The following is a 23,687-nucleotide window of genomic DNA, read 5'->3' as shown; positions in this document are numbered from 1 at the left end:
GGGTAGGAGCAACATCGCATAAGAGCTATAGCACAAAACAACTGCATTGACATAAGATTTCTGCTTGAGGTGATAAAGGAAGTATTTATCAAGAAGACCAAGCTGGTAATCTTAAAATACAAAATAGCAAAAAAGCTAATGAGATCCCATTGTGTGTGTGTGTGTGTGTGTAGTGTGTGTGTGTAGTGTGTGTGTGTGTAGTGTGTGTAGTGTGTGTGTGTGTGTGTGTGTGTATGTGTGCTGGCCTCAGTGTTTGAGCTTAGGACATAGGTACTGTCCTTGAGCTCTTTTGTCTCCAGGATAGTGCTCAATGACTTGAGCCATAGCTTCATTTCTGACTTTTGGTGTTTAATTAGAGATAAGAGTCCCAGGGATTTTACTGCCTAAGCTGGCTTCAGACCCTGATCCTCAGGTTTCAGCCTACTGAGTATCCAGGCATCCACCACCAGCACCCAGCAAGACCCCATCGTAATACGTAAACTGATCATGGTGGTTCATATCTGTCATTCTAGCTACTGTACAGGATTGTAGTCCAGGGTGGCCAGGTACAAATATGAAACCTTATCGCAAAACTAAAGCAAAAAGGCTTGGGGGCATGATTTGAGTGATAGTGTACTTGCCTAGCAAGCATATGTTCCTAAGTTTAATCCTCAGTGTTCCTCTTCCTCCTCCTCCTCCTCCTCCTCCTCCTCCTCCTCCTCCTCCTCCTCCTCCTCCTCCTCCTCCTCCTCCTCCTCCTCCCCCTCCTCCTCCCCCTCCTCCTCCTCCCCCTCCTCCTCCCCCTCCTCCTCCTCCCCCTCCTCCTCCTCCTCCCAGAAAAACCAGAAGTGATGTTGTGGCTGAATTGGTAGAGCACTAGCCTTGAGCACACAGAGGCTCAGGGACAGCACCCGAACCCTGAGTTCAAGTCCCACACCCTACCAAAAAACAAAAACTAAAGTCAGAAAAACCTTGAAGGACTTTGACAGTGAAAGTGGAAAGAGTGGCCATTTTCAGAAAAAGAAAACTAGTCTGAGGGTACTTGTTCATGGTCCTGGAAAGTAAGAGGATGTGCTTAGACACATGCAAACAGTGCATTTCAGTTAGATTATAATGTAAGTGTACAGGAGATGGGAAAGAAGCGTTCTTCATCAACAGATACTATTGTAGGGAGTACAGCTGACTCCATCTTGACATGGTAGGAACTGTTGGGGGGAGTAGATTAGGTCAACCTGACCCCAAAATTCTGCTTCTCTAAATGGCTTGCTTGTTTCTTGCCCTACCGCCTGCGTCAACCTCCTACATCTGTGTTACGCCTTTACCTTTATAAACCCCAAATTGAGGACTGCTCCGGGTCACAGTGGCAGCTCCCAAGCCTGCACTGAGTCCCTGGCTGGTCAGCCCACTTTTCACTGTCGAAGTTTCAGCTCCTGAGTCTATGCTGTGTCCCTGGCCAGTCAGTTTGCTTTTTGCTTCCCCAATAAATCCATCTTTTTGCTTGAGACTGTCTCTGAGTGGTGGACTCTTGGCTCTTGGAGGGACAGGGACCCCCCTCTCGAACCCCATAACAATACCAAGCACCACCTTCAAGTCAGGTCCTACTCTCACCATTATTCAAAAGGCCCCAGAAGCTGAGTCACTAGACTGAGATGACAAAGAAGTGGTAGAGCAAGGATATGAATGCTACCAACTTGCCTCCAAAACCATTCTACCATAGGGCGGACGGTGTCATGGCCAAATTATAAAAGGAATTGTGGAGCCAGAGGGCTGGGTTTATGGGTGCTGGGTTGGGCCTTTTATGGTTTTTTTGTACTTGGGATTGAATTCAGGGTCTCTTACATAACAAGGCAATTACTTTACCATTTGAGCAATACTTCTAGTCCAAGCTCATTTGTTTAGTACACTTAAGACATAGATTTAATCCACAATACTGAAAGTTAAAAAACCCAACAAAACAAACAAAAAAATCTAAGAAATTAGTTAAGTTTAAAACACACACACACACACACACACACACACACACACACACACACACACACACACACACACACGGCTGGGAATGTGGGAATGTGCCTTAGTGGTAGAGTGCTTGCCTAGCATGCATGGAGCCCTGGGTTTGGTTCCTCAGCCCCACATATATAGAAAATGGCCAGAAGTGGCACTGTGGCTCAAGTGGTAGAGGGCTAACCTTGAGCATAAAGAATCCAGAGACAGTGCTCAGGCCCTGAGTTCAAACTCCAGGACTGGCAAAAAATAAAAAATAAAAACCATAAAGAGGGCCAATGGCACACACCTGTAATGCTAGCTACTCAGGAGGCTGAGATCTGAGGATTGGGGTTCAAAGCCAACCTAGACAGGAAAGTCTATAAGACTCTTATTTCCAATTAACCACCAACCATAAAGCTGTGGCTCAAAATGGTAGAGCACCAGCCTTTAGTGAAAGAGCTCAAGAACAATGCGCAGGTGCTGAGGTCAAGCCCAATGACTGACAAAAAAGGTGCCAAACTAGTGGCAGAGTGCATGCCTCGTATGCATGAAGCCCTGGGTTTGATTCCTCAGCACCACATATATGGAAAAATCAGAAGTGGCACTGTGGCTCAAGTGGTAGTGTGCTAGCCTTGAGGGAAAAGAAGCCAGGGACAGTGCTCAGGCCCTGAGTTCAAGCCCCAGGACTGGCAAAAAAAAAAAAAAAAAGGGGGGGAGAGGCTGGGGATATGGCCTAGTGGCAAGAGCGCTTGCCTCGTATACTTGAAGCCCTGGGTTCGATTCCCCAGCACCACATATGAAAATGGCCAGAAAATGGCCAGAAGTGGCGCTGTGGCTCAAGTGGCAGAGTGCTAGCCTTGAGCAAAAAGAAGCCAGGGACAGTGCTCAGGCCCTGAGTCCAAGCCCCAGGACTGGCAAAAAAAAAAAGGGAAGGCACCAAAGTAAGTACCAATAGTTGAATACTGAAGTAAATTCGAAATTCAAGTAAATTAATAAAATAGTACATAGCATGAAAATAAATGTACTATAGCTAATAGAAATAAGAAAAGTTAATTTTATAATTTTTTGGGGGGAGCAATATTAGGATTTGATCCCAAGCCTTAAGTACTCTGCCACTTGAGGTAGTTCTCTAGTACTTTTTGCTACTTTTTAGATAGTGCCCACGACTTTCAGGCCTACTTGTTAGGTTACTTTTTAGAAAGGGTCTTACTTTTTCTTCTGGCTGGCGTTAAACCAAGATCCTCCTGTCCTAAGGGTCCCTCTCATGTAGCTGTAATTAAGGGTGTATATAACCATACCAGGTTCATTTTATTGTAATAGGTCCTTGCTAACTTATTATTGGCCACAAATCTCTATCCTCTACATATCTGCCTACCAAGAATCTGGAATTATAGGTGTGAGCTGCTAGTCCTGGTCTACAATGAAGATTTTTAACATAGAAGAAAAAGCAAATTAAGAATATTATATTTATAAAAAAAGTCAAGACCAGACAAAACTATGAAGAATATTGTTTCAAAATGCCTAGGCACACAGAAAACTAAGATGGCATGCAAAATAATAATTACTACAAAGTTCAGGATAGTGGCATCCTTTGGAGGAGGAGAAAAGAAATTTAGTTAAGGAAAGGGTTCACAGAGAACTTCAAGGAATGGCTGATATCAATTTCCCTTCACTTGGATGGAGTTTATTATTTTCCATTAAATTGCACATTTAAGTTGTATATATCATATCTGACAATATAAGGATAAGTATAATAGATTTCACATAACTGCTCTGTAGTTTAAAGAGAAGACATTGCTGGAGGGAGATGGAGAATTGAATCATTTGAGAGAAAGTAGAATAAAGAGCTGGAAAGTGGCCAGGAGGAAACATAAGTCATTTTTGCAGTAGCTTCTATTTGTAAGGGAGTATTTCTAAGGAATAATTAGATAAAGCTGTGGCACTATGTGGAGACTCTAGGAATCACTCAGGAGGCATTTGTAATCCTCACACTACAAACAATGGAGACTGTGTTGGCATTCCCTGGTTTTAGGCAACAAGAAACAATTGTGGCTAACTAAAGTAAAAAGGGAGAGTTTTCTAAAAGGCTGGGAAAGGGAAAGAAAGAAGGAAAAGAGAAAGGGAAAAAAATAAAATAAAGAGCAAGACTGAATCATTTATCGGGTAGGTTGTAGGAACTCAGAAGATCTGGGCTTCCCCGTGGGATGGAATGATGGACCAATTTTAGAAGCTCCATTACAACTTCCTTCTATCTCAGCATAGCATCAGCAAAATGCTAGTTTTGCTAGGTGCACTGACTCACGCCTGTAATCCTAGCTACTCAGGAAGCTGAGATCTGAGGATCTTTTTTTTTTTTTTTGGCCAGCCCACAGATCTGAGGATCTTGATTTGAAACCAGCCCCACCAGAAAAAGTCCTTGAGTCTCTTTCTTTCTTTTTTTTAAACAAAAAATGCTTTATTTAAAAAAAAATACTCAGGGGCTGAGAATATGGCCTAGTGGTAAGAGTGCTTGCCTCGTATACATGAAGCCCTGGGTTCAATTCCCCAGCACCACATATATAGAAAATGGCCAGAAGTGGTAATGTGGCTCAAGTGGCAGAGTGCTAGCCTTGAGCAAAAGGAAGCCAGGGACAGTGCTCAGGCCCTGAGTCCAAGACCCAGGACTGGCAAAAAAAAAAAAAAAAAAAAAAAAGTTGAAAGCAGAGCTGTAGTTCACTTAGTAGAGTGCTAGCTTTGAGCAAAAAGAGCTCAAGGACAGAGTACTCAGGCCCAGGGGTCAAGCCCCAGTACTGTCACCAAATTAAAAAAATAAAAATAAAAACAATTCCAATTCCCAGGAGAATTTGACCTAATAACCTAATATTTAGTTCTACTTTGTGACTGTATGGTCTGTACTTGCGTCTTATTAGAATACTGGGAACAGACATAGATAGTGCCTCAAATGAAGGGAGGCTGGGGCTGGGGATATGGCCTTGTGGCAAGAGTGCTTGCCTTGTATACATGAGGCCCTGGGTTCAATTCCCCAGCACCACATATACAGAAAATGGCCAGAAGTGGCGCTGTGGCTCAAGTGGCAGAGTGCTAGCCTTGAGCAAAGAGAAGCCAGGGACAGTGCTCAGGCCCTGAGTCTAAGCCCCAGGACTGGCCAAAAAAAAAAAAAAAAAAAAAAATGAAGGGAGGCTGGGGAAGTACAGTACAGAATCCTTGAATCCTTTGTAAACTATTGGATCGTAATTGAGCAAAGCCTAAGAATTACCTAATTCATGCGATTATTACTTCAAGTTAGATATCTTTACTAATTTTGTTAAGCTCCTCGATCCGTGGCCCTCAACCTCGTCGCCTTTTCTAATATTTTGGGGGTGCTCTAAGGTTGGTTTCCACGCTACTTTCCTTTCAGATAATAAGTCGGAGGTTGAGTCACATTACTTCTAAGAACTCTGATCAACCATCCTTTGCAGAACGCTTATGCTAACCAGCAGAAAAAGAATGAAAGATACATGAGAAAACTGACAATGCGAGATAGGACCCCTGTGGGCTACCCAAGCCACCCTGAAGCTTCAACGCCCTCCTCTTTGAGCTAAACAGGCTTAGCCACAGGGACCCGACACCAAAGCGGGCGGAACTGCATATCCCGAATTGTAGTTCCCGGGGGACAGGGGAAAGAGAAAGGGATGCCGCACATGCGCATAACGGCCCGGCTCAACAAAGACTCAGGCGTGCGCATGCGCGCCGAAGAAAGACAGCGGTGGACGCGCGCGTGCGCAGCCGCAGCTCCGAGCTTCGCCGGCGGTAGAGAGGACGGCGGGAGGGAGGGGCCGGTGCCACCGACCTCAGGAGGAGGAGAAGGGGCTGTGCTCCGGGCCAGGAAGGCGAAAGGGGCGGGGCGGGGCGGGCCGGGCCGCGCGTGGAGGCGTGGAAGCTCCCGGACCGGCGGGCGCGCGGGGCGGGGGTCTGTGGCCCAGGTCGACGCCGTGGCCGCCGCCGCCGCCGTCGCCGCTCGGTCGTCGTCGGACTGCGGGAGGTGGGTTATGGCGGCGGCGGCAGTGGGAGCTGTGAATGAGTTCTCCGAGCGGACGAGGGAAGAAGAAAGGCTGCGGCGGCCGCGGCAGCCCGGTGCCTCCCAGGCCTCCGCCCCCTTGCCAGGCCCCCGCCCCTCCGGCCGCCGGGCGGTCCCACGCGCCGGGCTCTCCGCATAAGCGGAACCTGTATTACTTCTCCTACCCGCTGGTTGTCGGCTTCGCCCTGCTGCGCCTGGTGGCCTTCCACCTGGGGCTCCTCTTCGTGTGGCTTTGCCAGCGCTTCTCCCGCGCCCTCATGGCCGCCAAGGGGAGCTCCGGGGCCGCGCCGCCCCCTGCCTCGCCCTCGCCCGCGATGCCAGCGCCCGGCGGGGAGGCCGAGCGCGTCCGGGCCTTCCACAAGCAGGCCTTTGAGTACATCTCCGTGGCCCTGCGAATCGACGAGGACGAGAAAGGTAATTAGGCTCTGGAGGGTTAGCTGGGGAAGAAAGCAGTGGGCTTCACCCCTCCCCTGGGTGGGTACCACCTGCGTCCCTACCTCGCCTTCCCCTGACGCCTCCCCACAGCCCGGACCCCCGTGCACTGTTCTCAAACCTTTCCCCATTGGAGGACACTCGAGCTTTCCACTTTGTTTCAGGCACCAACTCCCCCCACTGCTGCATGACCTAAGTCCCTATGAGACAACCAGACGTGCTAGTGACAGTGACAGTTGTCCTAGAGTGGCCACAAGGATCCTTTCTTGCACTGTAAACAGTGTATGGCTTCTTCTGAGCCAGGTTTTCCAAAACGTTTTGATATCAAAGAAGCTACATGCCTTTATAGGCTTATAGTGAAAACAGAGGACGGTGGTGTCAGAAAAAAACAACTTAATTATGAAAGTCTTTTTGAAAAGTCTTAATTTTGAAAGATTTAGCTGTGTGTGATTACATTATTATTTTAAAGAATTTTGCATTATTTTAAAGAGTTACATGACATTTCAGTAGGTTGACTTTTGGCTATTTTTCTATAAAGTTGTATTTTAGCACTAACCTTCCTCTTTCTTTGTTTCTTTCTCTTTTCTTTCTTTCTTTTTTGCCAGTCCTGGAGCTTGAACTCAGGGCCTGAGCACTGTCCTTGGCTACTTTTTGCTTAAGGCTGGCACTCTATCTACCACTTGAGCCACAGCACCACTTCTTGCTTTTTCTATATATGTGGTGCTGAGGAATCGAACCCAGGGCTTCATGCATGCTAGACAAGAACTCTACTATTAAGCAAATTCCCAGCCCCATGAATACTACATTCTTTATATTTCTTTTCTTGGTTTTTTGAGAGTTGGGTTGGAGGGATGAACTGAGGGCCTTGTGCTTGTTGGAGGCAGGTGTTTTACCCTGTGAGCCATGCAATCAGCCCTACCAGTTTCTTTTTGTCAATCCAGTTTCTTTCCCTCCCTTCCTACTTTCTCTCTTTCTTTCTCTTGCTCTCTCGCACTCACTCTTTCGCTCTCTTGCTCTTTTGCTCTCGCTCTGTGTGTGTGTGTGTCATGGGGCTTGAACTCAGGGCCTGGGCACTGTCCTTGAGCTCTTTTTGCTCAAGGCTAGTACTCTACCACTTTGAGCCACTACTCCACTTCTGGTTTTCAGGTGATTAATTGGAGGTATGAGTCTTATGGACTTTACTTTCCCCAACTGGCTTTGAACTGCAATCCTCAAACCTCAGCCTCCTGAGTGGCTAGGATTACAGCTGTGAACCACCACCAGCATTGGCTCTTCAGGTTCTTTCTCTTTTTTCTTTTTTGCCAGTCCTGGGACTTGGACTTAGGGCCTGAGGCTGTCCTTTGCTTCTTTTTGCCCAAGGCTAGCACTCTACCACTTCTGGCTTTTTCTATATATGTGGTGAGGAATTGAATGAACCTAGGGCTTCATGTATACAAGGCAAGCACTCTACCCCTAAGCCATTACCAGCCCCATTTCAGGATATTTTTGTGGTTAATTTGAGATAAGAGGAGTCTTAAGAGACTTCTGCCCAGGCTGACTTTGGCCTGTAATTTTCAGATCTCAGCCTCCTGAGTAGCTAGGATTTCAGGCATAAGCCACCAGAACCCAGCTATCATTTTTACTTTTCTTTTCTCTTTTTCCCCCCAGTCTTGGGGCTTGAACTCAGAGTCTAGCCACTGTCCCTGAGCTTTTCTGCTCAAGACTAGCACTCTACCACTTTGAGCCACAGTTCCTCTCCAGGTTTTCTGGTTATCTTCATAAGAGTCTCATGGACTTTCCTGTCTGGGCTGGCTCTGAACTGTAATCCTCAGATCTCAGCCTCATGAGTAGCTAGTATTATAGGCATGAACCACCAGCATTCCACTTGAAGTCTATATATAATAGTGAAAATATGTTTAAGAGAGATTATTGAGCCAGGCTGGCTCAGGTTGTGTTGTTATGGTCCTGTTCTAGCCTATTTCTTTTCTTTTCTTTCAAATTTTTGTATTTGGGTCATAATCCAATAGTAAAGAGTTTACGTTTGCAACCTCTTTCCCTTTCAAGTATCCTTAGTTTTTGCCACATCAGAGTATCTGTGAATAGACAATCTTCAAAGCCTTCCTGACTCTAGTAGTTAAGGGGCTACCAATGCCATCCCTTAGACATACAATGTAGCTTTCACGTGTACTGTTGACAGCCACCTTTATTTCATCAGATTAAGGGGGCTGTTTCAGACTGTAGTTAATTGAAACCCTTTGGTGTCTTGAATGGTAAATGCTGAATTAAATCTCATTTTAATAAAGTAATGTATAGATGTGGTTGTATAGATGTGGTTTACACAGTGACTGCTCATTTTGATGGGGAGTGAGGTTTGAGACAGGGTCTTGCTATGTAGCTCAGGCTGGCCTCCAGTACTCAGTTCTCAATCTTCTCAGTGCTGGGATTATAAGTGTGCTATCACACTTGGCTTATTTTTTTATTTTATTTTTATGCCATTCTTAACTTTGCTGCTAATTTCTTTTATGTGCTAGCATTGGGCCTTGAACTGAAGGCCTGGACACTGCCCTTGAGCTTTTGTTCAAGCCTAACACTCTGCCACTTGAGCCATAGCGCCACTTCTGGCCATTTTCTATATATGTGGTGCTGAGGAATCGAACCCAGGGTTTCATGTATACGAGGCAAGCACTCTTGCCACTAGGCCATATTCCCAGCCCCTCAAGAGACTCTTATCTTCAGCTAACCAGGAGAGAGCTGAGGGTAGAGGTGTAGTTTAAGTGGTAGAACACCAGTCTTGAGTGGAGAAACCTAAGCAAGAGCATAAGGCCCAGTGTTTACTCCTCAGTACTGGCATTTTTTTTAAAAAAAAGAAGCATAACAAATTTTATTTAATAATGTTTAGAAGATGTGTTAATACAAATATTTATTGAATATTAGCTACTTGAACAACTGCATTCTTGGTGATATTGGAGAAATTTCTCCAATGAGATGTGAGATATTTGTTAAATAATGCATTTGTGTGTGTATTCTCATTTTCTCAAAGAAGTAATTTTGTGTATAATTTTTGAACCTCTTTAGGTAACTGATAACCTATGGCATCTAATTTGTATGTGGAGAAATTGAAATGTAAAGAGTAGACTTACAAGCTAGGTGCTAGTTGCTCACGCCTATAATCTTAGCTGCTCAGAATGCTAAGATGTGAGGATTGTGGTTTGAAGACAGCTTGGGTAAGAAAGGTATCTGAGACACTTATCTCAATTTAACTATCAAAAAGTAGACATGGAGTTGTGGAATAGTGCTTAGGCCTGGGGTTCAAGCCCCAGGACTGGCACCAAAAAAAAAAAAAAAAAAAAAAAGAAAACAGAAGAAGAAGGAAAGAAAGAAATTAAAAGAAAGGAAGGAAGGAGAAGACTTACAGTAGTAGACAGCAATAATTGTGTGGGTGAACAGACACAATAGGACTGTCTTTTGCTTTTATATTCAGTAAGGCTTTATAGTTTGTATTTCTGGTGAAGAGCTTCTTAGAATAGAAGGAAAGGGAAAGTGGCTCTTAGAGTTAACTGGAACGTGTTATGTCATGTTATGCATGACTTCTGTAAGTAGACAATTGTGAAATTTCCTGGGTAATACAATGACAGATATAAAAGGTGTGGTTCAGTATCACAAGTTTCTAATATTTAAGAGCAGAGTAGGAAGAACTGAGGAGACATAGAGAAAAGAGAGAAGTTATCTGATAAAAGGATATTGGAAGCCAGATGCTGGTAGTTCATGCCTTTAATCCTAGTTACTCAGGAGGATGTGAGATCTGAGGATCATGGTTTGAAACCAGACTGAGCAGGAAAGTCCAGGAGACTCTTAGCTCCAGTGATTACTCAGAAAAAAGCCAGAGTAGACTGTGGTTCAAGTGGTAGAGTACTAACATTGAGCAAAAACTCAAGGACATCACCCAAGCCCAGAGTACTAGTCCTAGGACTGGCAAAAACAAACTAACAAAAAAAGGTCATTGGAATGATACACCTTTTTAAAGTGATAATATTACTTTTTTTTTTTTGGCCAGCCCTGGACCTTGTCTATCCTGGCTTCTTTTTGCTCAAGGCTAGCACTCTGCCACTTGTGTCATAGCACTACTTCTGGCCCTTTTCTATATAGGTGGTGCTGGGGAATCGAACCCAGGGCTTCATGTATACGAAACAAGCATTCCCAGCCCTGTAATAATATTGCTTTTAAAGAAAATGCATAAAATTTCTCTTAAGAATGTTTAGTGGGATTTACACTAAAGAAACCAAACAGCCACAGTTAGGGAAATTATACATGTTCTGTTTCTATTTTCACCTTCCCTCTCCGTTCTTTTTTTTTTTTTTTTTTTTTTTGCCAGTCCTGGAGCTTGAACTCAGGGCCTGAGCACTGTCCCTGGCTTCTTTTTGCTCAAGGCTAGCACTCTGCCACTTGAGCCACAGTGCCACTTCTGGCTGTTTTCTATATATGTGGTGCTGAGGAATCAAACCCAGGGCTTCATGTATATTAGGCAAGCACTCTTGTCACTAGGCCATATTCCCAGCCCCTCTCCATTCTTATATGTCACTCTCTTCTACTGGACCAAACTTGTTCAAGTTGCTTGCTTATGAGTGATATTCAAACAATTGACCCATACCTCCAAACCAGCTCTGTGTGTGTGTGTGTGTGTGTGTGTGTGTGTGTGTGTGTGTGTGTGTTTGAGTTTTTTTGCTCAAGGCTAGCACTCTATGACTTGAGCCACTTCTGGTTTTCTGCTGGTTGATTTAACTTTCCTGCCCAACCTGGTTTTGAACCAGGACCCTCAGATCTTAGCCTCCACGGTAGCTAGGATTACAGGCGTGAGGCACCATCATTTGGCTTCTACTTCTGGGGATTTTTTTTTTTTTTAATGTGTGTGTATGTGGGGCAGTCATGGGATTTTGAAGTCAGGGCCTGGACACTGCCCCTGAGCTCCTTTGCTCAAGGCTTATGCTCTTATCACTTTGAGCCATAGCTCCATTTCCAGTTTTCTAGTGATTAATGTGAGATAAGAATCTCATGGATTTTCTTCCCCAGGGTTGGCTTTGAACTGCAATCCTCAGATCTCGGCCTCCTGAGAAGCTAGGATTATATGTGTGAGCCACCAGCATCCAGCTGACTTCTAGCTTTTCTTTTTTGGTCAGTTGCAGGGCTTGTACTCAGTGCTTGGGTGCTGTCCCTGAGCCTTGAGCCACAGTGTCACTTCGGTTCTTGAGTGTTTAATTGGTGATGAGTTTCATGGGGACTTTTCTCCCAAGGCTGGCTTTGAACCAATCTTCAGATCTCAGCCTCCTGAGTAGCTAGGATTACCTGCTGCCTTCCCAGCATTCCAAACCAGCTTTTTGCAGGTTGCTTTGAAGATGCTGTCTTACAGACTTTGCATTAGACTGCTTTTGAAGCATAATCCTCCAGATCTCACCCTGGGAATTAGATCTACAGTATTATGTTATCTTGATAACAATTAGGGGATAGTACTCCTACCATGCTAGTGAAAGTATTGATGTACCAGTGTATTGTTTGGAAATTAACAGCTGTTCATGCTAGACATCCTATAGATTATAATATTTTGTGTATGTGGCCGCATTAACTAAGTAAGCTTTTTCTTTTTTCTTTTTTTCTTTTTTTTTTTTGGCCAGTCCTGGGGCTTGGACTCAGGGCCTGAGCACTGTCCCTGGCTTCTTTTTGCTCAAGGGTAGCACTCTGCCACTTGAGCCACAGTGCCCCTTCTGGCCATTTTCTATATATGTGGTGCTGGGGAATCGAACCCAGGGCTTCATGTATACGAGGCAAGCACTCTTGCCACTAGCCCATATCCCCAGCCCTTAAATAAGCTTTTTCTTTCTTTCTTTCTTTCTTTTTTTTTTTTTTTTGCCAATCCTGGGGCTTGGACTGAGGGCCTGAGCACTGTCCCTGGCTTCTTTTCCCTCAAGGCTAGCACTCTACCACTTGAGCCACAGCGCCACTTCTGGCTTTTTCTGTTTATGTGGTGCTGAGGAATTGAACCCAGGGCTCTTGCATGCAAGGCAAGCACTCTACCGCTAAGCCATATTCCTAGCTCCTGAATAAGTTTTTAAGCCCTCTAGAAGGAAGAAATGCTAGAGTGGAGATTTTTTTTTTTTTTTTTTTTTGGCCAGTTCTGGGGCTTGGACTCAGGGCCTGAGCACTGTCCCTGGCTTCTTCTTGCTCAAGGCTAGCACTCTGCCACTTGAGCCACAGCGCCACTTCTGGCCATTTTCTGTATATGTGGTGCTGGGGAATCGAACCTAGGGCCTCATGTATACGAGGCAAGCACTCTTGCCACTAAGCCATATCCCCAGCCCTGGAGATTTCTTGTATAGTTGGTTATTAATTAACTTGAAGAGGTAAATGTTTGGTATTTTCATTGTTGGACTGTATTTATATTTTGTCTATGTTTAGAGTGGTTTTGTTCTATTTTGGTCAGAGCAGCCTTGTCTGATAATGATAGTCTGTGAAATTCAACCCTTAACTGGCTTTAAATGCCATGTCAGCTTGTAGTTAGTTACACTAAGGCCAAGTTGATGGTACTAGGTCAGTGTCAGATGTCAGAGACTGCTTTTTCCTCCCTTTTTTTGGCTTTGAAAATCTAATATGGGCTGGGAAGTAGCTCAGTAGCAAAGCGCTTGCCTAGCAAGTGCAGTGTCCTGGGCTCAATCCCCAGTACCAAAAAAGAAAAGACAAAAAAAATACAGTTACAAAAATCTAATATTGGGGCTGGGGATATGGCCTAGTGGCAAGAGAGCTTGCCTCGTATACATGAGGCCCTGGGTTCGATTCCCCAGCACCACATATACAGAAAACGGCCACAAGTGGCGCTGTGGCTCAAGTGGCAGAGTGCTAGCCTTGAGCAAAAGGAAGCCAGGGACAGTGCTCAGGCCCTGAGTCCAAGGCCCAGGACTGGCAAAAAAAAAAAAAAAAAAAGATTTGAGACAGGGCTGGGGATATGGCCTAGAGGTAGAGTGCTTGCCTCGTATACATGAAGCCCTGGGTTCAATTCCTCAGCACCACATAAAGAGAAAAGAAAAAAAAGATTTTAGACAAATTACTATGCCACTCTAGTGGCTGTAAGTGCTGCATGTAATAGATGAGTTTTAGTAAATGCATTCAATAAATGGAAACTATTATCATTTTAGTCCTTTCAAGATTAGATCTTCTAGAGGTCATATTCGAATATGGTTAAGTATCTGTTCTAGTTTCTACTATTCTTTTTTCTTTCAAGCCAATCTTTTGATCAAGGCTAACACTCTATTTCTGGTTGTTTTTTTTGTTTTGGTGATTAATTGGAGATAAGAGTCATAGGTTTTCTGATCTGGGCTGGCTTTAAATTACAGTCTTCAGGGGCTGGGAATATGGCCTAGTGGCAAGAGTGCTTGCCTCGTATACATAAGGCCCTGGGTTTGATTCCTCAGCACCACAGAAAATGGCCAGAAGTGGCACTGTGGCTCAAGTGGCAGAGTGCTAGCCTTGAGCAAAAAAGAAGCCAGGGACAGGCTCAGGCCCTGAGTTCAAGGCCTAGGACTGGCCCTAAATAAATAAATAAATAAATAAATTACAGTCTTCAGGTCTCAGCCTCCTGAGTAGCTAGAATTACGGGAATGAGCCACTGGCACCTGGTTTTGCCCACTCTATTTTATTGGATTTGTGTGTGTGTTTCTGTTTGTGTGTTCATGCACACTTAACGCATGTACTGGGGCTTGAAATCAAGGCCTTGGGTTCTCACTTTTGAGTTTTGTTCAAAGCTAGTGCTCTACTTCTGGTTTTCTATTTGTTTGTCCACGACTGGGACTCAGACGATATCTGACACTTTCTCTCATTGGCTGGCATTGTGTCACCCGAGCTACACCTCCAACCCCTAATTCTGTTTTTTTCTTTACTGGCTAATTAAAGATAAGAGTCTCCAGGACTTGTCTTGTCTGCTCAGAACGTGTGTGTGTGTGTGTGTGTGTGTGTGTGTGTGTGTGTGTGTGTGTGTGTGTGTGTGTGTGTGTGTGTGTGTTGTGGCGCTTGAACTCAGGGCCTGGGCACTGTCCCTGAGCCTCTTTGTGCTCAAGGCTAGGTCTCTGTCACTTAAGTCACAGCACCACTTCTGGTTTTTGAGTGGTTAATTGGAGATAAGAATCTCATGGGGGCTTTTCTGTTCTGGCTGGCTTCAAACTGCAGTTGTCAAGTCTCAGCAGAACTGCTTTAAAGCAGTCATTTGTTTCAAAGAAAACAGAAATGTATTGCTACGTGTCATGCGTAAGTATATCATGTGCCAGTTCTCATGATGCAGTCATTTGTGGGTTTTTTGGTTTTTGTCTGTTTGTTTCAGTTTTTTGCTAAATACAAGTTTACAAGGGCAGTCAACAAAGGACATATTACATTGTAGTTATTGTGAACAGTGCTTTTTTTTCCTACTATGTTTATATTTTCTAGCTATATATAATAAAACCATTTATTAAGTGACTATAGTATCAATACGATAAGACAATTAGCAAAGTAGTATCCAAAACTCTTAAGAGTTTGCAATGATATTCTCTGTTAAAGAGGCATGTACATACTAAGATGCTAAAAGTACCAAGAAATCTATAGTAATGTTCTTCTTACTTATTTGATCATATTCTTTTCATTTCTCATCTGTAAACAGCATGTTTTGGGATGTATGGGGAGTACTCTTCATATTTGTTATATATTCAAATAGTGTTTTCTATTTTAAAGCAGGACAGAAAGATCAAGCTGTGGAATGGTATAAGAAAGGTATTGAAGAACTAGAAAAAGGAATAGCTGTCATAGTTACAGGACAAGGTAAGGTTATATTTTCATTTATTTATAGCTATCCCAAATTATCCATTGGGCCATATTCCAAGGCCCTCAGTAGGTTCTTAAAATTGTCTTAAGGCTTGAACTCAGGGCTAGATGCTCTCCTTGAGCTATTTTGCTCAAGGCTAGCACTCTGCCACTTGAGCCACAGCTCTACTTCTGACTTTTTGATGGCTAATTGGAGATAAGAATCTCATGGACTTTCTTTCTCTCCCTATCTACAGTTACCATCAGTTCACAGCCTCCTGAGTAGTTAGGATTATCTGCTTGAGCCATTGGCACCATCTTTTTTGTTGTTGATTGTTGTGGGCCTTGAACTTTAGGCCTGGGCACTGTCCCTGAGCTCTTCAAGGCACTTGAGCAACAGTGCCACTTCCAGTTTTCTGGTGGTTAATTGGGGATAAGAGTTTCACAGTCTTTCTTGCCCTGCCCAGGCTGGCTTTGTACCACAGTCATCAGATCCCAGCCTCCTTAGTAGCTAGGATTACAGGTGTGAGCTACCAGCATAAGGCCTAGTTATCTTAATAAAGATATTTTAAACATTATTGCTAACATTTGTAGATGTATAGTTACTGCTGTCTACAAGACCCTATGCATGCTAGGCAAGGGTTCTTTCACTTGAACTAGCCCTAGCCATTTCATTTTGGTTTTTTGAGATGGGTTCTTACTAACCTTGTCCAATTAGCCTTGAATTTATGATTCCTCTGTCTCCCGTGTAGCTGGGATTATAGATATGTAATTCATAACTGGGCTTGGGATATGGTAGAACATTTTCCTAAGTATTCAGAAGGCCTGCAAAAATGAATTAGAGAAGAGAAAAAAAAATAAACATGGGAGGTTAGATCTTTGAGACTGTTGGATATGACTTTATAAATTACGGGCAAAGATGTATTTATAGTTCTTTGATAACTACATGGAGTAAAAGCTAGAAGAAAATGAATTGTTTGTAAGTAAAACTGTATTTCATTCAATGAGAATGCTTTCTAGTATCACTAAGAGAAAAAAAAAACACCAGCCAATTCACTAAGATAAAGTTTCTTTCCTATCACTTAGAGTTTAAATCATAATCTTACTGAGTAGAGTTTATGCATATTAGAGGTAACACGTACTAATACCTACGTCAAATTAACGTATACACAGGCAGTGAGAAAATGTTATGACTGCAGCCTGGGTGATAACATTAATAAATTGGCACTGATGATAAAGTAAATCCTAATTTTAAAGATTTTGAAGTGGGGAGGACATGGAATATAGACTTTATGAGACACGTGTGAAATATGTGAAATACCACAGTAGATCTGGAAAGCATCATGAACAGTAAGTTACTTTTTGTTGTTGTGTTTTGTTTTGTTTTTTTGCACCAGTCCTGGGGCTTGAACTCAGGGCCTGGGCACTGTCCTTGAGCCTGTTCCTGCTCAAGGTTAGTGCTCTTCCACTTGAGCCACAGTGCCACTTCCAGCTTTTTCTGTTTATGTGGTACTGAGGAATTGAACCCAGGGCTTCATGCATGCTAGGCAAGCACTCTACTACTAAGCCACATTTCCAATCCGTGTTTTGGTTTTGAGATAGTGTCTCATTTTCTAGTCCAGGCTACTTTTTTGTTTCTTTTTGTTTTTGTTTTTGTTGGTCATGGGTCTTGAACTTAGGGTCAAGGCTCTGTCCCTGACCTCTACCACTTTAGCCACAGCCCTACTTCTGGTTTTTTGAGTAGTTAATTGGAGATAAGAGTTTTAAGACGGGCTGGGGATATGGCCTAGTGGCAAGAGTGCTTGCCTCGTATACTTGAAGCCCTGGGTTCAATTCCCCAGCACCACATATACAGAAAATGGCCAGAAGTGGCGCTGTGGCTCAAGTGGCAGAGTGCTAGCCTTGAGCAAAAAGAAGCCAGGGACAGTGCTCAGGCCCTGAGTCCAAGGCCCAGAACTGGCAAAAAAAAAAAAAAAAAGAATTTTAAGAGGACTTTTCTTCCCTAGCTGGTTTTGAACCATGATCCTCAAATTTTAGCCTCCTGAGTAGCTAGGATTATAGGTATGAGCCACCAGCACCCTGCCAGTCTACTCTTGAACTCAGGGTGTTTCCCATGTTGACCTTCTACTCAAACTCCTCTTGCCTTAGCTTCCCAAGTGCTGATATTACAGGCATACTACCATGCCTGGCGCCTGGCACTGTCTCTGGGGTGTTTTTTTTTGTTTTTGGCCAGTCCGGGGCCTTGGACTCAGGGTCTGAGCACTGTCCCTGGCTTCTTTTTGCTCAAGGCTAGCACTCTGCCACTTGAGCCACAGCGCCACTTGTGGCCGTTTTCTGTATATGTGGTGCTGGGGAATCGAACCCAGGGCCTCATGTATACGAGGCAAGCTCTCTTGCCACTAGGCCATATCCCCAGCCCTTGTTGTTGTTGTTGTTTATTTTGTTTTTTGTTATGATAGTGGGGCTTGAAGCTTACACTTTTGCTTGGCCAAAAGCCATGTGCTCTTGGCTGGCACTCAACCACTTGAGCCACACCTCCAGTTTGGGCATTTTGTTGGTTAAATTGGAGCTAAGAGTCTCAGATTTATCTTCCCAGGCTGACCTTGAACTGTGATCATTATTAGCTCTCAACTCCTGAGTAACTAGGATTCCAGGTATGAGCTACCTGCACTTGGCTTTGTTTTTTGTTGGCTTTTTTTGTCTTGTTTTTTTGTGGTTTTCCCCTCCCCCCTTTTTAACTTTTGTTTTGTTTTCAGTAGAAATTATTTGAAAATAATTTTTCTTTTGAGACAGACTTTTCTGTATCCTAAGCTGACGTGAATTCACTATGTAGCCTAGTCTACCTGTCTTCTGAGTTTTAGAATTACAGGTGTGTGCTCCCATACCTAGTGAAAATAATATTTATGTATATGGATATTTTTTCACAGTACTGGAAACTGAACACAGAGCTTTGTACTTGTTAGACAAGTGCTGCACTACTTGAAATATTCCCCTGCCCCCTATTAATTTCTTCATAAAGATATTGACTCTCTATGAAAGCAGTTGGAGTAATACTTTATTTGAAAAAATGCTAATAGGGAAATTAGATATTTTAATTAATTGTTCCTTTGTTCTTTTAGGTGAACAGTGTGAAAGAGCCAGACGCCTTCAAGCTAAAATGATGACTAATTTGGTTATGGCTAAAGATCGCTTACAACTTCTAGGTATCAATTAATGTATTGTATGATTGGATATTAGATATACTTGAAATGTATGTATGACATATCTTAAGTTTTAGATAGAAGTAAATTAATTATTTGGGCTCTTGCTTTTTTCTTTCTCTCTTTCTTTTTTGAACTCAGTGCATGGGTATGTGGGTACTGTCACTGAGCTTTTTTTACTCAAGGCTAGTGCTCTACCACTTCAGCCATAGCTCCCTTTCAAGCTTTTTTTTCTTTTTGATAGTTAAATGGAGATAAAGAGTCTTGAGGACTTTCCTGAACTGACTGGCTTGAAACTGCATCCCTCAAATCTCAGCCTCTTGAATAGCTAGGAGTACAAGTGTGAGCCACCTCCATCCCACTGTCTCTGAGGTTTCTTTTTGCTCAAAGCTAGCTAGCACTTTACCACTTGAGCCACAGCTCCGTTTCTAGATTTTTTTTTTTTTTTTTTGTGGTTAATTGGAGGTAAAAGTCTCATAGACTTTCCTGCCAGGAGTTGCTTTGAACCTCAATCCTCAGATGTCAGCCTCCTGAGTAGCTAGGATTACAGAAGTGATCTGCTGGCACCCAGCTACCCTTCCTTCCTTCCTTCCTTCCTTCCTTCCTCCCTCCCTCCCTCCCTCCCTCCCTCCCTTCCGTTTTGTGTGTGTTTTTGTCGGTCATGGGCTTGAACTCTGAGCCTGGGCACTTGAGCTGAAGAGCTCAAGGCTAGTGCTCTACCACTTTGAACCACAGTGGCTCAATTGGAGATAAGAGTCTCACAGGCATTCCTGCCTGGGTTGGCTTTGAACCGCGATCTTCAGATCTCAGCCTCCTGAGTAGCTAGTGTTACAGGCATGAGATACTGGCTCTTTTTCTTTTCTTGAGAGTCTCACTATGTGGTCTTAAACTTCAGGTTTATCTGCCTATCAATGATTGTAATGATACAATCAATTGGCTTAATAGGTACTTTCTGTGTGGGTTTTTTGTTTTTTTATTTGTTTGTTTTTGCTTTGTCATTTGTGGTCCTAAGTACTATCCCTGAGACTCTTTGTGCTCAAGGCTAGTGCTCTACCACTTGAGCCACAGCGCCACTTCTGGCTTTTTCTATATATGTGGTGCTAAGGGATCAAGCCCAGGGCTTCATGTATGCAAGGCAAGCACTCTACCACAAGGCCATGTTCCCAGCCCTACAGACTTGTTTTTTTGTGTGTTTTTTTTGGCCAGTCCTGGGCCTCGGACTCTGGGCCTGAGCACTGTCTCTGGCTTCTTTTTGCTCAAGGCTAGCACTCTGCCACTTCAGCCACAGCGCCACTTCTGGCCGTTTTCTATATATGTGGTGCTGGGGAATTGAACCCAGGGCTTCATGTATATGATGCAAGCACTCTTGCCACTAGGCCATATTCTCAGCCCCAGACTTGTTTTTGAATGTGACTTTTTGTTTTTTCTCCTTTTCCCCTCCCAATGCCAACATCTGCACTCATGGCATGATCTTTTTGTTCAGCTTGCTCAAGTTAGCACTTTGCTACTTGAGCTATCTCTTTTTTTTTTTTTTTTTTTGGCCAGTCCTGGGCCTTGGACTCAGGGCCTGAGCACTGTCCCTGGCTTCTTCCTGCTCAAGGCTAGCACTCTGCCACCTGAGCCACAGCGCCCCTGCTGACCGTTTTCCATATATGTGGTGCTGGGGAATCGAACTGAGAGCTTCATGAGTAGGAGGCAAGCGCTCTTGCCACTAGGCCATATTCCCAGCCCTTGAGCTATCTCTTAAGTCTGACATCTTGCTAGTTATTTGAGAGAGAGAGTTTCATGGGCTTTTCTGGCCAAGCTGCCTTTGAACCTCAGTCCTTCAGGTCTCAGCCGCCTGAGTAGCTAGGATTGTAGGCATAAGACACTGGCATCTGTGTTTTTGTTTATTTGCCTTAATAGAAGAGAAAATGAAAACAAGATATATAATCCCCATGATGTTAAATATTAGTACATTAAAATCTATAAAATGAAAAGCATTAATATTCTGGAAGTTTTGAGACTGCTATGTATTTTTTCCTCAAAAGTGGACATTTAAAGATTTGCACACAAATGCATAGGAAAACGTATTTGTATAGCATGTGCTGTTTAAAAAGCAGCTTTTGAGCCAGTGTGATAGTGCATACCTGCAGTCGCTGATGCCTGGGAAAGCAAAGCAGCAGAATTTTCTGAGCCCAGAAATGAGGAGCAAGTCCAAGAAACATAGCAAGAATCCCTACCTCTTTTTTCTTTTTTTTTTTTCTGGTGTCAGGCCTAGTGCTTGAACTCAGGGCCTAGGCACTATCCCTGAACTTTTGTGCTCAATGCTAGTGCTCTCCCATTTAGCGCCATAGCTCCATTTGTGATTTTTTTGATAATTGGAGTTAAGAGTCTCACAGGCTTTACCACACAGGCTAGCTTTAAACTGTGATCCTCACATCTCAGCCTTCTGAGTAACTAGGGTTGAAGGCATGAGCCATTGGTGCCCTACTACCTCTTAAAAAAATCAGCTTTCGGAAATTTGTTGCCAGATAGGTATCTAATTAGGATGTAGAATGTAGAGAACCATTTTGGGAGTACCTACATAGAAAATGCTTTGAATATGTACAGCCTTTCTGGCAGTGATGAGAAGAGGTAGATATAGTGACACATGCCTGGGATCTCAGCATTTGCATTGTTAAAGCAAGAGAATTGAGCTTTAGAGGACAGCCTGTGGCTATAGAGCAAGGCTATCTCCAAAAGACAAAGGAGGGGGGCTGGGAATATGGCCTAGTGGTAAAGTGTTCGCCTCATATACTTGAAGCCCTGGGTTATTATATTCCTCAGCACCACTTATATAGAAAAAAGCTAGAAGTGGCGCTGTGGCTCAAGAGGTAGAGTGCAAGCCTTGAGCAAAAAGAAGCCAGGGACAGTGCTCAGGCCCTGAGTTCAAGCCCCAGGACTGGCAAACAAAACAAACAAAAGACAAAGGAGGAAGGATCGTTCACACACACTTATTTACCTGGAGTTCAGTGATAGTCACCTATCATGGTTATAACTCAACCATAAAATCTGTTTTAGATAAGATAATTTGGCATCAGCATTTTGATATTGCTGGGAAGTTTTTGTTTTATTTTTTTGTCAGTCCTGGGGCTGGACCTCAGGGCCTGGACTCTGTCCCTGAGTTTTTTCACTCAGTGCTAGTGCTCTACCACGAGGAACTGTTAGGTTTTTAAAGTAGGTAGCCAGTAAAGGAGAACACCACGCGGTATTCAGGCAGAGAGAGAGAGAGAGAGCACGTGTGAGAGTGAGTGAGTGAGCGAGAGAGAGAGAGAGAGAGAGAGAGAGAGAGAGAGAGAGAGAGACAGAGCGACAGAGCGCGAGAGCGCGCGAGGGAGCCCACGCACGCTCTGCCTTATATCTAGGGCAGGGGCAAGGGGTGTGGCCAGGTGGATTAGGATGTGACCTCAGGGAAAGGGGAGGTAACTGTCTCCAGGTCTGCAGGTTACCCAGGTAATTGGGTGGAGACTTAATGAGGTGGGGGCATCTACATGTAGCCCCTCAGGGAGAGGACCTAACAGGAACCACAGTGCTACTTCTGGTTTTTGTGGTTAGTGGGAGATAAGATTCTCATGAATTTTCCTGCCTGGGCTGGCTTTGACCTGTGATCCTCATATCTCAGCCTCCTGAGTAGCTAGGATTACAGGCATGAGCCACCAGTGCCCGGCTATTTTATTTCTTTGAAAGTTTAACTTCATTCATCATTGGTTTAATCCATCCTTACTTTATGCTGGGTACTGTGACAAGGAATATACATGGAATTTATTACCTAATTAAATATTTATTTATTTGATGATAACCTTACAGTAGATACTGTTGCAGGCACTTGAGATACAAAGATCCCTCCTCTCTATATTAAATTTTCTACCAGGAGAACGACAGTAGATAATAAGCATAAAAAGTAATTTATATTGCTAAGTGCTGATAGCTCATGCCTATAATTCTAGCTACCCGGGAGATGAGATCTGAGGATTCTGGTTTGAATCCAGCCAGTCTATCTCTTATCTCCAGCCAGACTTTTTTTTTTTTTTTTTTTTTTTTTTTTGCCAGTCCTGGGCCTTGGACTCAGGGCCTGAGCACTGTCCCTGGCTTCTTCCCGCTCAAGGCTAGCACTCTGCCACTTGAGCCACAGCGCCGCTTCTGGCCGTTTTCTGTATATGTGGTGCTGGGGAATCGAACCTAGGGCCTCGTGTATCCGAGGCAGGCACTCTTGCCACTAGGCTATATCCCCAGCCCCCAGCCAGACTCTTATATGTCCAATTAACCACATACATACAGCCAGGAATGGAGCTACTCAAGTATAGAGTGCTAGCCTTGAATACAAAAGCTAAGTCCGGGGCTGGGAATATGGCATAGTGGTAATGTGCTTGCCTCCCATATGTGAAGCCCTGGATTCAATTCCTAAGTACCACATATATAGAGAAAGCCAGAAGTAGCACTGTGGCTCAAGTGGTAGAGTGCTAGCCTTGAACAAAAATAAGCCAGGGACAGTGCTCAGGCCCTGAGTTCAAGCCCTGGGACTGGCAAAATGAAAAAAAAAAAAAGCTAAGACACAGTTGACAAGCCCAGAGTTCAAGCCCCAAGATGGCAAAGTTACTGAATAAATAGATTATTTATGCGGCATATTAGGGATACTAAACTACTGAATAAAGAACATTAGTAGTGGACCTACAGGTGGGTTGAGTTTTTAGTTTAAAACAGAATGATTAGAATATCCTGTTAGTGAATTTGAGTTAGATGTGAAGGTATCTGGGAGAATGTGCAGAAGAACCAATATGAAGCCTTATGAAAACATATTGTATGTTTATGAAGCAGCAAAGAAGTCAGTGTGACTCAGCAAGGAAACTTTATTAGAGGCTATAAGTGGGTTAGAAGCTGTTACAATATGTAGGGCTATATAGGTCAGCATGAAGGTTTAAGCTTCATACCTGTGAAGTGGGGAGCAGTTGTCAGAGGTTTTAGGGCAGGAGTGATGTCACCAGACTTGAGTTTTAGAAAGATCACTCACTCCAGCATTGGTGGCTCATGCCTGTAATCCTAGCTACTCAAGAGGCTGAGATCTGAGGATTGAGGTTCAAAGCTACCCTGGGCTGGAAAGTCCCTGAGACTCTTATCTCCAATTAACCACCAGAAAACCGAAAGTGGCGCTGTGGCTCAAGTGGTAGGGTGCTAGCCTTAAGCTGAAGAGCTTAGGGACAATGCCCAGGCCCAGAGTTCAA

General features: G+C 43.8%; 1 protein-coding gene across 2 annotated transcripts in view; it reads left to right on the top strand.

The window, feature by feature from the left end:
* The first annotated feature begins 5,874 nt into the window (after window positions 1-5,874).
* Window positions 5,875-23,687, top strand: part of Spast (spastin) — a 55,680-nt gene continuing 37,867 nt past the window's right edge. Inside the window, exons 1-3 of one of the 2 annotated variants that reach the window (XM_048353180.1) lie at window positions 5,875-6,436; window positions 15,182-15,265; window positions 18,367-18,450. In XM_048353180.1, coding sequence (XP_048209137.1) covers window positions 6,022-6,436; window positions 15,182-15,265; window positions 18,367-18,450 — 583 coding nt within the window. In that variant the 5' untranslated portion in view covers window positions 5,875-6,021. Of the gene's footprint in view, window positions 6,437-15,178; window positions 15,266-18,366; window positions 18,451-23,687 lie in introns of both variants that reach the window. The other variant, XM_048353179.1, reaches the window with a different exon arrangement.

This window comes from Perognathus longimembris, chromosome 8, assembly GCF_023159225.1.
Source record: "Perognathus longimembris pacificus isolate PPM17 chromosome 8, ASM2315922v1, whole genome shotgun sequence".
Classification (NCBI taxonomy): Eukaryota; Metazoa; Chordata; class Mammalia; order Rodentia; family Heteromyidae; genus Perognathus; species Perognathus longimembris.
This window is presented reverse-complemented; position numbering and strand designations above follow the sequence as displayed.